This window comes from Cataglyphis hispanica, chromosome 5 (genome assembly GCF_021464435.1).
Source record: "Cataglyphis hispanica isolate Lineage 1 chromosome 5, ULB_Chis1_1.0, whole genome shotgun sequence".
Classification (NCBI taxonomy): Eukaryota; Metazoa; Arthropoda; class Insecta; order Hymenoptera; family Formicidae; genus Cataglyphis; species Cataglyphis hispanica.
Window position 1 is genome coordinate 303,711 of NC_065958.1, and position 11,473 is coordinate 315,183.

At 37.5% G+C, this 11,473-nt stretch overlaps 1 protein-coding gene across 1 annotated transcript; it reads left to right on the plus strand.

The window, feature by feature from the left end:
- Nucleotides 1-5,418: 5,418 nt before the first annotated feature.
- On the plus strand, nucleotides 5,419-11,151 carry LOC126849549 (uncharacterized). Its single transcript, XM_050591492.1, has 4 exons — nucleotides 5,419-5,538; nucleotides 7,872-8,269; nucleotides 8,521-9,052; nucleotides 9,382-11,151. The coding sequence occupies exons 1-4, from the start codon at nucleotides 5,419-5,421 to the stop codon at nucleotides 11,074-11,076; spliced, it is 2,745 nt and encodes a 914-aa protein (XP_050447449.1). The 3' UTR covers nucleotides 11,077-11,151.
- The last annotated feature ends 322 nt before the right edge of the window (nucleotides 11,152-11,473 follow it).

Here is an 11,473-nt window from a genome sequence, read left to right on the forward strand (position 1 = left end):
CAGTGTTTCTTTCCAAAGTTACCTTATAATACTTTGTTTTATTTTTAAATTCCTCTAGTTTTTTTAACGCATACTGTTTTATTACAATTAGATTCTCTTCAATTAGACCATTCCTGATTATGAAGAATATTTAAATGTTCTAGTAGATAGATATAAATTTATTGAATCCTCTTGGGGTTACAAACTCTTACATAAAAAAAAAACTTACAACTATCTTACTCTATCTTACAACTAACTTATTTCTAACTCTATCCCCTACTCTAACTCAGGACCTCCACTTCCATCCATATTTTCCAATCCTTTCCACATTCCATTCCATCACATCCCACTCTCTCTCTCTCTCTCTCTCTCTCTCCTTCCTTCTCTTTCTCTTTCTCTCTCTCTCTCTCTCTTTCGGCCTTCCTTCATCTCATCTCTCCTCCTCTTGATTCTCTCCATCCTAATTCCTCTAATTCCCTCATTCACCTTCTCCCTCACTTTTCCCTACCATCTCCTGCCATTCCTTCCACCCTTCCAATTCCACATCTTCCCATGTCCATGTTTCCTCCTGCTTTCCATCCTGCTTTCATCTCTCATCCTTCCATTCCATTCTCTCATTCGTCCCACCTATCCCTTGCCATCCTTCTCCATTCTAGTCCCTCCTTGATCCTCCATGCCTCTATCTTTTCCCATCTTTCCTTTTCATCCTTCTCTATGTCCTTTTCAATCATCATTCACTCTCCTTTTGATCTTTTCGCCTCTACCTCCATCATGTCCATACTTCTATCCTCAAAAAACCCACACCTTTCTTCTTCCCACTTCGATAATTCCTTTTTCTTCCTACACCTCTCCCTCAATTCCTCCCAGCATCTCCTCGCAATCTCACTCCCCCTACCCTCCTCCAACCTTTTTTCGAACCCCCACGCCCTTCTCCCGCCCGTCTTAACTTCTCCTTCTGTAATTCCTCCCTTACCATATAGTCTGGCGTTCCCCAATCCAATCCTAACACCCATCTTAGATACCTTTCCTGTAGCCTCTCCAACTCCTTCTTCCATCATCTCTTCATTTGCCAATTCCCCAAACCTGACTCATTACAGCGGCACCCTTCCTTAGCCTATCTCTTATCTGTGCTTCTTGTCCTCCATTCTTCTGCATTATATAACCCAAGTAAGCAAATTCTTTCACCTCCTCTACAACCTTCCCTTTCCATCTCCAACTTACATTCCTTTCTCTTCCTCCTCCTTTCCTGAACCTTAAGATTTTTTATTTTCCCACATTTAACTCCAACCCCTTCTTTTCCAGATAGCCCTCTAACCGTTCTATCATACTCCTCATTCCATCCTCCTCCTCCGTAATTAAAACTACATCATCTGCGTATGCAAAAATGTAGATCTTCCTCTCCCCTAACTTAATCCCCCCCCCAACCTCCTCTACTCATTACCTCTTCCATATCCGCCGTCACCAGATTAAATAAGTGAGGGCTCAATGGGCACCCCTGCCTTACTCTCCTTCCCGTCCAAAACCCTGCTCCCAAATCCTCCCCTCTCCTCACCCTGTTTCTAGTCTCCCTCAGAATATCCTCACTTCTTCTAACCAGCTCTTCCCTCACCCCCTTCTCTCTCATCGCTTTCTACCAATTTCCTCCTATCTACCGAGTCGAACGCTGTTTTCAAGTCTAAGAAATCTAAAGAACGCCACTAATTTACCTTTCTTCTTCCCCAGCTGTCTATTCACCAAATATTTCAATATGAATATGTTGTCCATTGTCCCTAACCCCTTCCTGAAACCTGTCTGATTCTGCGGCACCAATCCCTTCTTCTCCACCTCATCACTTAGTCTATTTGCCATCACCGAAGCATACACTTTATAGAGCGTCGAAGTCAGCGACACCCCCTTTTCTCCCTCTCCCCTCCTTTAATATCGGCACAATCACCCTCTCACTCCACTCATCTATCCATCCTTCTTTCTTTCAAACCCTATTGCATATTCTCCACACCCATTCCTCCAGACTCTCCCCTCCGTATTTCCACACCTCCGCCGGAATTCCATCCAGACCTACAGCTTTATTATCCTTCCGTCTTCCAATCCTCTATCCTATCTCATTCCATCTATCCCTCCTCCATCCATCCATGTTCCTACCCTCCATCCTCCATTCCTCATTCCATCTATCCTCCATTCATTTCCTCAATTATCCCTCCCATTCCTCCATTCTTCTCTTCTCCATCCTTTCATCTTTCCCTCTTCCTTCTTTCCATTCCCTTTTCCATCTCCCTTCCTTCTCTTCCTGTATTCCTTTCCTTCCATTCACTTCCATCCCTCTCCTTCCTTCTTTCCTTCCATTCCATCCACCTATCCACCTCCTTTATCCTTCATCTCTCCTTATCTTCCACCTCGTCTATCCCCTACCAGTTTATCCATTTCCATTCTTTCTTTCCTTCTTCCATCCATACCATCTTTACTCGGCCTCTTTCTCTTTCTCTTCCCTCCTTCTATCCACTATGATTGGATGGTGATCCAGTCCATTATCCCTATCTCCATCCACTTACCCATCCATATCTTCATCCACTAATCTATTATTCATTCCGTCCATATGTCCATTCCCCTTCATATCTCCCTTCATCCATCCATTATATGTCCATCCACTTTCCTATCCATTTCCACTCCTTCCCCTTCTTGTTAATTCTTTTGTCCTTCGACCTTCTTCCCTCTTCTTCATCCCTTCTCTTCCCTCCCCTCCATTCCATTCCTTCATTTCTTCCTTTCCATCTCCATTCCATTCTTCCTTCCTCCATTTCCACTCCATTTCACCTTCCATTCCATTTCTCTTTTGTCTTCCTTCCACCTTCCATTCCTTCCATTCCACTCCATTCCCTCTCATTCTTCCTCTCCTCCTAATCCTTCTCATCTAATTCTTTCATGGTGTCCTTTCGAGCTATCCATCCTTTCTGTCACAGTTTCCTCATCCCACCATATCCACTCCTCCTTCTCTCCAAAGTCTTTCCATTTCTTACCACTTCCATTCCATCCATTCCATTTCCTTCCCTTCCATTCCATTCCATCCTTCTTCTCATCCATTCCTATCTTCCATTTCCTATCCATACCTTCCATTCCTTCCTTCCTCCTTCCTTCCAATCTCCATCTCATTTCCTTTCCATTCCTTCTTCATCCTTCCACTTTCATTTCCTTCCTCCTCTTCTTTATCTTCTTCCTATTCCATCTCCACTATCCATTACTCCTTCCACTCTCCTCCTCCTTTCCTTCCACTCCTTTAATCCATCTATCCTTCTTCCTCCTTTCTCTCCTTTCCATTCTACTTTCCAACTCCTTATTTTATTCCCTATCCTTCATTTCTACTCCATTCTCCTTCCTCCTTCCTTCCTATCCATTCCTATCTTTCCCTCTCTTCCATCTCTTCTCTTTCTTTCTTCCATTTCTTTCCTTTTATCCACCCACCTGTTCCATTCCTCCATTCCTCCTCTTTCATTTCATTTCTCTCCACCCCTTCATGCCTCTTTATTCATTACTCTCATTCCATTTCCACTTTTCATTCTTCATTAACTCCCTTCTCCTCTATCCATCCTAATTCCTATCCATCTTTTCATTCTCCCATTTTTCCTATTCCTTCTTACATCCTCTTCTCCTTTCTTCCTTCCTCTTTTTCTTTCATTGCTCCTTCACATTTCCATACTTCTTCATTCCTTCCCATTTTCCATCGACTGCGCCATCTTATTTCCTCCACTCTCCGTCTCTCCACTTCCACTCTCCACTCACCTCCATCCTTCCTCCACCTTCACTCTCCATCTATCTCCACCTTCCACACTATCACACTCACTCCTCTTCCACTCCTCACTTTATCCCTCAATAGCCTGTAAAACACACACATCAATCCACCTCGAAGCACACTACCCGACACCGGAAACAGAAGTCTTAAATGTTCTAGTAATTGACTTAAATTTAATTTACTCTGAATTTTTCTACCTTATTCTTCTATTAACCCTATTCCTCTTTTATCTTTGGATCTCTTGCTCTCGATTGTTGAATTGTTTGTAATAAATATTATTTCTATATCCTGTTTTTATATAATTATTCCTACTTTTTTTAATTTTATTGCTTATCTTCATTTCTTTCTGAGATTCGTGATTAATTATTGTGGTCTCTTCTTCCCTCTTATTTCTGTTCAAGATATCTTCTTCCTTTTTATTCCTGTTCATGGTGAAATCTGAAAAATTACCTATTCTTTTAGTTTCTGGTAAATTCGGTCAGTCTTCCGAATGTAGCCGTGGATTCTTATATATTTTATTTCTACCTGATAATACTTTTTTTGCTTCATAAGTTAAAATACAATTCTTAGCACATAAATATTGAATATTTCTATTATATTCATATATTGAGCAGTCTTTAAAATTAGTTTTATGTTTTCCGCCGCAATTGTCACAATTATATTCATTATCACAATTACCATGAGATTCTTTACTACAAATAACACATAAGCTGTATTCTTTTTTGCAAAATTGCTTGATATGACCATATTTGTAACATTGCTTAACAGCCGGAATATAAGGTCTTATTCTTTTAGAAGTCAGACCATCAAACAAACTTAACTGAACTGGTAACTCGTTTCCTTCAAATGTAACAACAATATAACTTGTATCTTTCCAATCATATACCTTTGTTTCACTATTATATATCTGTTTCTTTATAATCTCTGCACATATAACCTTATTTTTATCATCTAATGCTTCGCCAAATTTCTGTAATGATAAGTCCCAATCAGAAGTAACTTCTTTTCTTCTTGTAAATCTTTCCATTATGTCCAACTATATAACTTATTCTTCTCATGGGATACCTTTATAAAAATCCAAGCATTTATTAGCCTTAACGATATTGTCATAATATAAATCTACTGCATTAAAGCCTAATTTTACTACTTTTATAGGTTTTATTTTTGTTTCCAAGACTTTATCTATAATTTTTAGAAAGTTCCTACCTCCTTTTGTAGAGCATTTATTCGGATTAAGTTTAGCTGTGGTAATTATATCACTTCTATGACTTGCCGCAAATCTGTTCTCTTTTCTTATTTGTAGTATCCTTTCCTTATCTGTAGCCTTTCCTTCTAATACTAAACTGCCTTGAACTGTCACTAATCTTTTAACATTTTTAATATTCTTATTTTCCTCAATTAATCTATAATTAATTCCGTCACAATTGTTATTCTTGGTGGCAACAGTTTCAAAGTTTGTATCCTTAGCAACATATCCAGAAGCTTCATCTTTTCTTTCTTCTATAAAACAAATCTCCATGTCTATTATGTTATTGTTTAACAATAAAACGCAATATATAATTAATTTCCTGAGAGGAGGACATATCGCCACACTGATAAGACTCATTTTCTATGTGTCAAAGCAACTAAGAAGCAAGTTTGCTTCAAAAGCTAAGAAAATGATGTTGGTAAATTACAAGGGAGATAAAGGAATCTACAAGCTCTACGATCCTGGAGCAAAATGTGTCATTGAGGCGAGAAATATGGTCTTCAATGAAGGAAATGTCATCTTTTTTAAGGTTTTTCTTAGGTTATTATATATTTTTGTATCTTGCTTGTGGCTATACATGTAAAATAAGTTTAAGTGATTTTAATCTTCTTCATAAAAATATATGGAAAATTCAAAAATATTAAAGCATCAAAATATGTGAAAAATAAAAAAGTATTTTTAACTTTTGGTTTGATGTAATTATCAAACCAAAAGTTAACAACTTGCGGTATTTAAGAAAACTTATATAAAAATTACGCGCTTACACTAAATTATAATATTACACTAATTATGATTTTATTAATCATATTGTTCAGATCTTGCAATGAAACGTAAAATTTTATTCTATACAAATACTATTAAAATAGAATTACAAATTTCTTTAAACAGATTTATGTAAAACAAATCTTTACAAACTGACAAAGTTTAGAGGTCTATATTTAATAGTTTTCCAGTTAAAGAACGTATTAATTCTGACAATTTTTTAGAAATAAAGAGAGATACGCTGCACTATAAAATTTTATTTTTTTCACTTAATATGTTTCTAAAATATTGAAAATAAAGATGTAAAGATCTGAAACAAATAAAATATATAGAAAGATTATAGTAAAAGATTACAAAAGTAATAAAAGAATTAATTAGTAGTAAAAAATTTATTATATTAATCGTAAAATACACAATCATATATTATTTTATCCTACAAAAATATTTTCATCAATTTTTATCAATTTCTTACACTCACGTGGCATTCGTGTTAGTTTTGAACAGTTATTTGCGGTTGATAAGAATGAAGTTATATGAACCGGATGAGAAGGACGAATTATTAAATCAAATTTAAGGCAAATATTCTTTAAATAATCTATGGGTTCCAAGTAAAAATTTTGCACCAAAGGAGCTATCATAGATTGCAATTCCAGCAATCCGAATCGTTGGCCTACATTCGAAATTTTTATCAAAAACTATTGACAGAAGGAGAAACAAAAATCACGACTAATTCACCTATGCAATTTCTCGGTCCTGCGCTGAATAGCAAATAGGAATAAGGATGACGATTCTTTATTCTCTCTGTCAAAAATCTATCCGGATCAAATACTTCTGGATTTGACCAAAAGTAGGAATACTAGGCCGGTTCTAACTCAGGTCCTCTGAGGGGTGTGCGGGGCGAGGGGAAGTTGCGCGGGGAACTTGAGGGTGCGGGGGTCTGACGTCGCGCGGGCAGGGATTGGGGGGAGTGGACATATTTATGACCGGTGCGTATATACAAAGACGAGCGCCGCTGATCCGATCACAGATACAGACATGATAAAACCCCTAACAAAACACCCCGAAAGAGTCGTTGAGCGCCCATGTCCGGCCGCTATAATTTATAAATAATATAAAATAAAATAGAACAATTGCGGTTCTTTTCATTTCTTTTCTATGAAAAGCCGTTCAGGAAGATCGGTGATGAAACAACGTCGATCTCCTCGAGATGATAAAAATAAGATATCTCTTACCGAAATTTTTCGGTGGAAAAAAGAAACTGAAAGATACCGGCAAGATATTGACAAGTTAAAACTTCTAATAAAACACCCCCTTTTTCGAAAGAGCCGATGTCCAGCCACTGATTCGGCCGCAGATACTGACAAGATAAAACCCCTAACGAAACACCCCCTTTTTGGAAAGAGTCGTTGAGCGCCGATGCCCGGCCGCTATAATTTATAAATAATATAAAATAAAATAGAACAATCGCGGTTCTTTTCATTTCTTTTCTATGAAAAGCCGTTCAGGAAGATCGGTGATGAAACAACGTCGATCTCCTCGAGATGACAAAAATAAGATATCCCTTACCGAAATTTTTCGGTGGAAAAAAAACTAAAAGATACCGACAAGATACCGATGAGATAAAACTTCTAATAAAATACCCTGCAAATCAACAGAACTGCATCCGCAGCAATAAAAATAATGATAGAATTTTCTCTAACATTCACGTGCAAAGAAACCCTCGAACCGACATTGAATTCACCAATCGACGATCACTACGAATAAAATAAGAAAAGTAGGAGAAATACCCCGCCTAATGAAGACGCTAGCATAATTTTTAATTCGTCAAAGTTGGAAGATCCTTACTTCTGCACAAATCTAATTCGTAAATCTAGAACCTCCCACATAATTTTTGTTTTCTAGACACACCCTTCAAAAAGCGATAAATAATGAAGAATGAAGGGGTGTCAAATCATAGTAGTATACGATTTGAAAGTGTATACATCTATTAGAAAAATATAGTAGATACTGTATTGTGTATACATCTATTAGAAAAATATAGTGGATACTGTATATATGTGCCAAGTGTTCAGTATAGAAGAAGATTTTGTGATAATCTAGAAAAATGGAGCAGATAAACAGCAGAATAATAATAATTTTGAAGCTATATTAGACGAGTCTGATGAAGATCACGCATTGTCGGACGACAGTGATTATATAAGTAATCAAAGTGAGGACCTTACGGAAATAGTCGACAGAGTAGTGTCTCATTCGGAAATCATTGCGCTAAATGGACGTACAAAGTGTTGCACCATCTACTTTTGTTATTCCACAGGTGGTGCTTTAGCTTTATGCACTTCATGCATGATTTCTGTATCAGACACTGATTTTGGATACATGTATACTATTCGAAGGCATGTGACTGAGTTACATGATGCAGTGGATGGTCGATTCTGCTCCAATTGCAGAAATCCATTATATCAGATCTTTCCATGCAATATGTGCCCGATTTGCACACTGTAAAATAGAAGAAGAAAAAAAAAACATGGAAAACATCGAACAGACTGAACGCGATCTGTTGGAACAATCACATCAAGTTGCTACCTTAGGTGAATATTTTGCGTGGGCGCAGCAGTGTGAAGAGTGATTGAGCAAGAAAGAGCACAGAAAATATATTTGTGATCGGTATGTATAATTAATAATAAAAAATGCAATATATAAATTATATACAAAAGAAAAATTAATTAATTATTTTTATTTTTGTTTACAGATGTTTACACTATTTTGAATCCAACAACAAGTTGCAGTCGCACATGATAGACTGCCAACAAATGAACGAGTGCGCCATCCGGTTACCGAGCGAGAAGGATAAATGGCTCGAGTTCAACAATTACAACAGGAAAGAGCTGCTGCCTTTTGTCGTATACGCCGACTTGGAGTGCATGCTGAAGAAGACTAACAATGATCCGATAATGTCTACATACACATTTCAACATCACGAGGTATTTAGCGTAGCTTATTATATACATTGCGCGTACGATGAAACATTATCCGCGTATTATTCTCGCCGTAATGTCGATTGTATCACGTGGTTTGTCGAAGAACTTAAAAATTTAGCGCACCGTGTAAAAAATATAATATCCGCGAATGTTCCTATGGTAACTCTCTCACACGAACAGTGTGAGACATTTCGCAGCGCGACGCATTGCCACATTTGCGAGAAACCATTCGCGCCGGACGATACACGAGTACGCGATCATTGTCATTTGACTGGCGATACCGAGGTCCCGCGCATTCAAATTGTAATTTAAATTATAAAGACTCTTTTTACATTCCAATAGTTTTTCATAATTTATCCGGTTATGATTCACATTTTATTATCAGGGAAATAGCTACAGCGTTCGAAGGGAGAATTGACGTATTACCGATAACGAAAGAAAAATATATATCTTTTACAAAAAATGTTAAACTTGCAGAAGAAAAAAATCATATCAAATTGCGTTTTATAGATTCATATAAATTTCTTTCGGCCAGCCTTGACAAATTGGCATCTTTTTTAAATAAAGACAAATTCAAAATTTTAAAATCGAAATTTCAAAATGAAGACAATTTCAATTTATTAACACGGAAGGGTATCTTTCCGTACGAATATATTGACTGCGTCGACAGGTTGGAAGATACGTGTTTACCACCGCGCGATTCATTTCACAATTCTTTAACCGGTGACACTGTATCCGAGAGCGATTACGCGCACGCCGAGACTGTCTGGAAGCGGTTCTCCATTCGAACGCTAGGCGAATACAGCGATCTTTATTTAAAAACAGATGTCTTGTTATTAGCAGATATTTTTGAAAATTTCGACGAAAGTTGCATTAAAAGTTATGGCCTCGACCCCGCGTATTATTACACTTTGCCAGGTTTCACATGGGATGCCATGTTGAAACATACAAATATTAAGTTCGAATTACTTACTGATATCGACATGGCTATGTTTATTGAACGTGGTATTCGCGGTGGTCTAAGTCAGTGCTCCGGCAGATACGCGCATGCTAATAACAAGTATATGCGGTCGTACGATCCATCGAAATCTTCATCGTATTTGATGTACTTTGATGTAAACAACTTATACGGATGGGCAATGTGTCAACCATTGCCTTATGCCGATTTTCGATGGGTCGATGACATCTCTGATTTTAACATTAGCGCGATCGCTTCCGATTCACCGATAGGTTATATTCTCGAGGTCGATCTAGAGTATCCGCAACATCTTCACAATGCGCACGCTGACCTACCGTTTTGCCCGATACGCGATAAACCTCCCGGTAAGCGGGAGGACAAGCTCCTCGCAACATTATATGATAAGAAGCGTTATGTCATACACTATCGCAACCTGCAACAGTGCACGCGTCATGGTCTTCGCGTCACAAAAATACATCGCGTATTGCAATTCGCTCAATCCGCATGGCTCCGCGATTACATCGAACTCAATACAAAATTTCGAACACTCGCGAGAAATGATTTCGAAAAAAATTTGTTCAAATTAATGAATAACGCGGTATTCGGTAAAACTATGGAAAACGTGCGCAATCATGTTGAGGTAAAATTATTAACAAAGTGGGACGGACGATACGGCGCGGAGGCAATGATCGCGAAACCAAATTTTCACAGCAGGAGTATCTTTTCAGAAAATTTAGTCGCCGTTGAACTGCGCAAACTTGAGGTAAAATTTAATAAACCGATCTACGTCGGTATGTGCATACTGGATATATCGAAAGTGTGTTTGTATGAATTTCATCACGAATACATGTTACCGTTATATCACGAAAATTGTAAAGTCATGTACACCGATACAGATAGTTTAATTTATTATATTAAATGCGACGATATATATGAGAATATGAAACGCGATATCGATAGATTCGATACGAGCGATTATCCGGCTAACAACGCGTACGATATACCGCTTGTAAATAAAAAAGTGCCGGGCTTGATGAAAGATGAAAATAATGGTGCGATCATGACCGAATTCGTTGGACTTAGAGCAAAAATGTACGCGTTACGAGTAGATGGTAAAAAAGATACTAAAAAGATTAAAGGCGTCAAGAGTAACGTCGTTGCGCGTACTATAACTTTTGATGATTACACACGGTGCCTTCACGAAGAGATTGAAATGACTCGACAGCAATCATGTATAAGGTCAAAATTGCATGAAGTATATACCATTCGTGAGACAAAAATTGCTCTAAGTCCATACGATGACAAGCGATATATCGTACCTGACTCGACCAATTCGTTACCATGGGGACATTACCGAATACCATTATAATGTAGCATAATGTAATATAGTGCATGCGTGTGTGTATGTATGTAACACAATGTATTATACTATTGACTATCGAAGCAGGAAAATAAAAGAAATATACTTTTATCTTTATTTTTCTTTTATATTTTATATTTTATATGCTGTATATATCTTACATATATTTTTACATATTTCAGATTTTATATGTATCATATTTCATTTTTTTTATGTTAGAATAAAATGCAGTTTGTATTAATTAAATGACATTGTCCTTGTGTATCCAAGAATTGTGTGATCCATCGAATCCCAACCATTTCACATAAACTTCGTCACCCTTCCTGCGCAGTACTTTCTCCACGAGGTACACGTCCGGATAATTCGCGCGACGCAACTCGTACTCGTAGAACGCTCCAGCGATAGA

What these genes read in the sequence shown, in the direction of transcription:
- LOC126849549 (XM_050591492.1), top strand. Translation starts at nt 5,419, where the DNA reads ATGATGTTGGTAAATTACAAGGGAGATAAAGGAATCTACAAGCTCTAC. An exon ending in ATGTGCCCGATTTGCACACT is followed by an intron (nt 8,270 to 8,520) that starts GTAAAATAGAAG and finishes TTTTGTTTACAG; the next exon opens with ATGTTTACACTATTTTGAAT. An exon ending in AGGTCCCGCGCATTCAAATT is followed by an intron (nt 9,053 to 9,381) that starts GTAATTTAAATT and finishes TTAACACGGAAG; the next exon opens with GGTATCTTTCCGTACGAATA.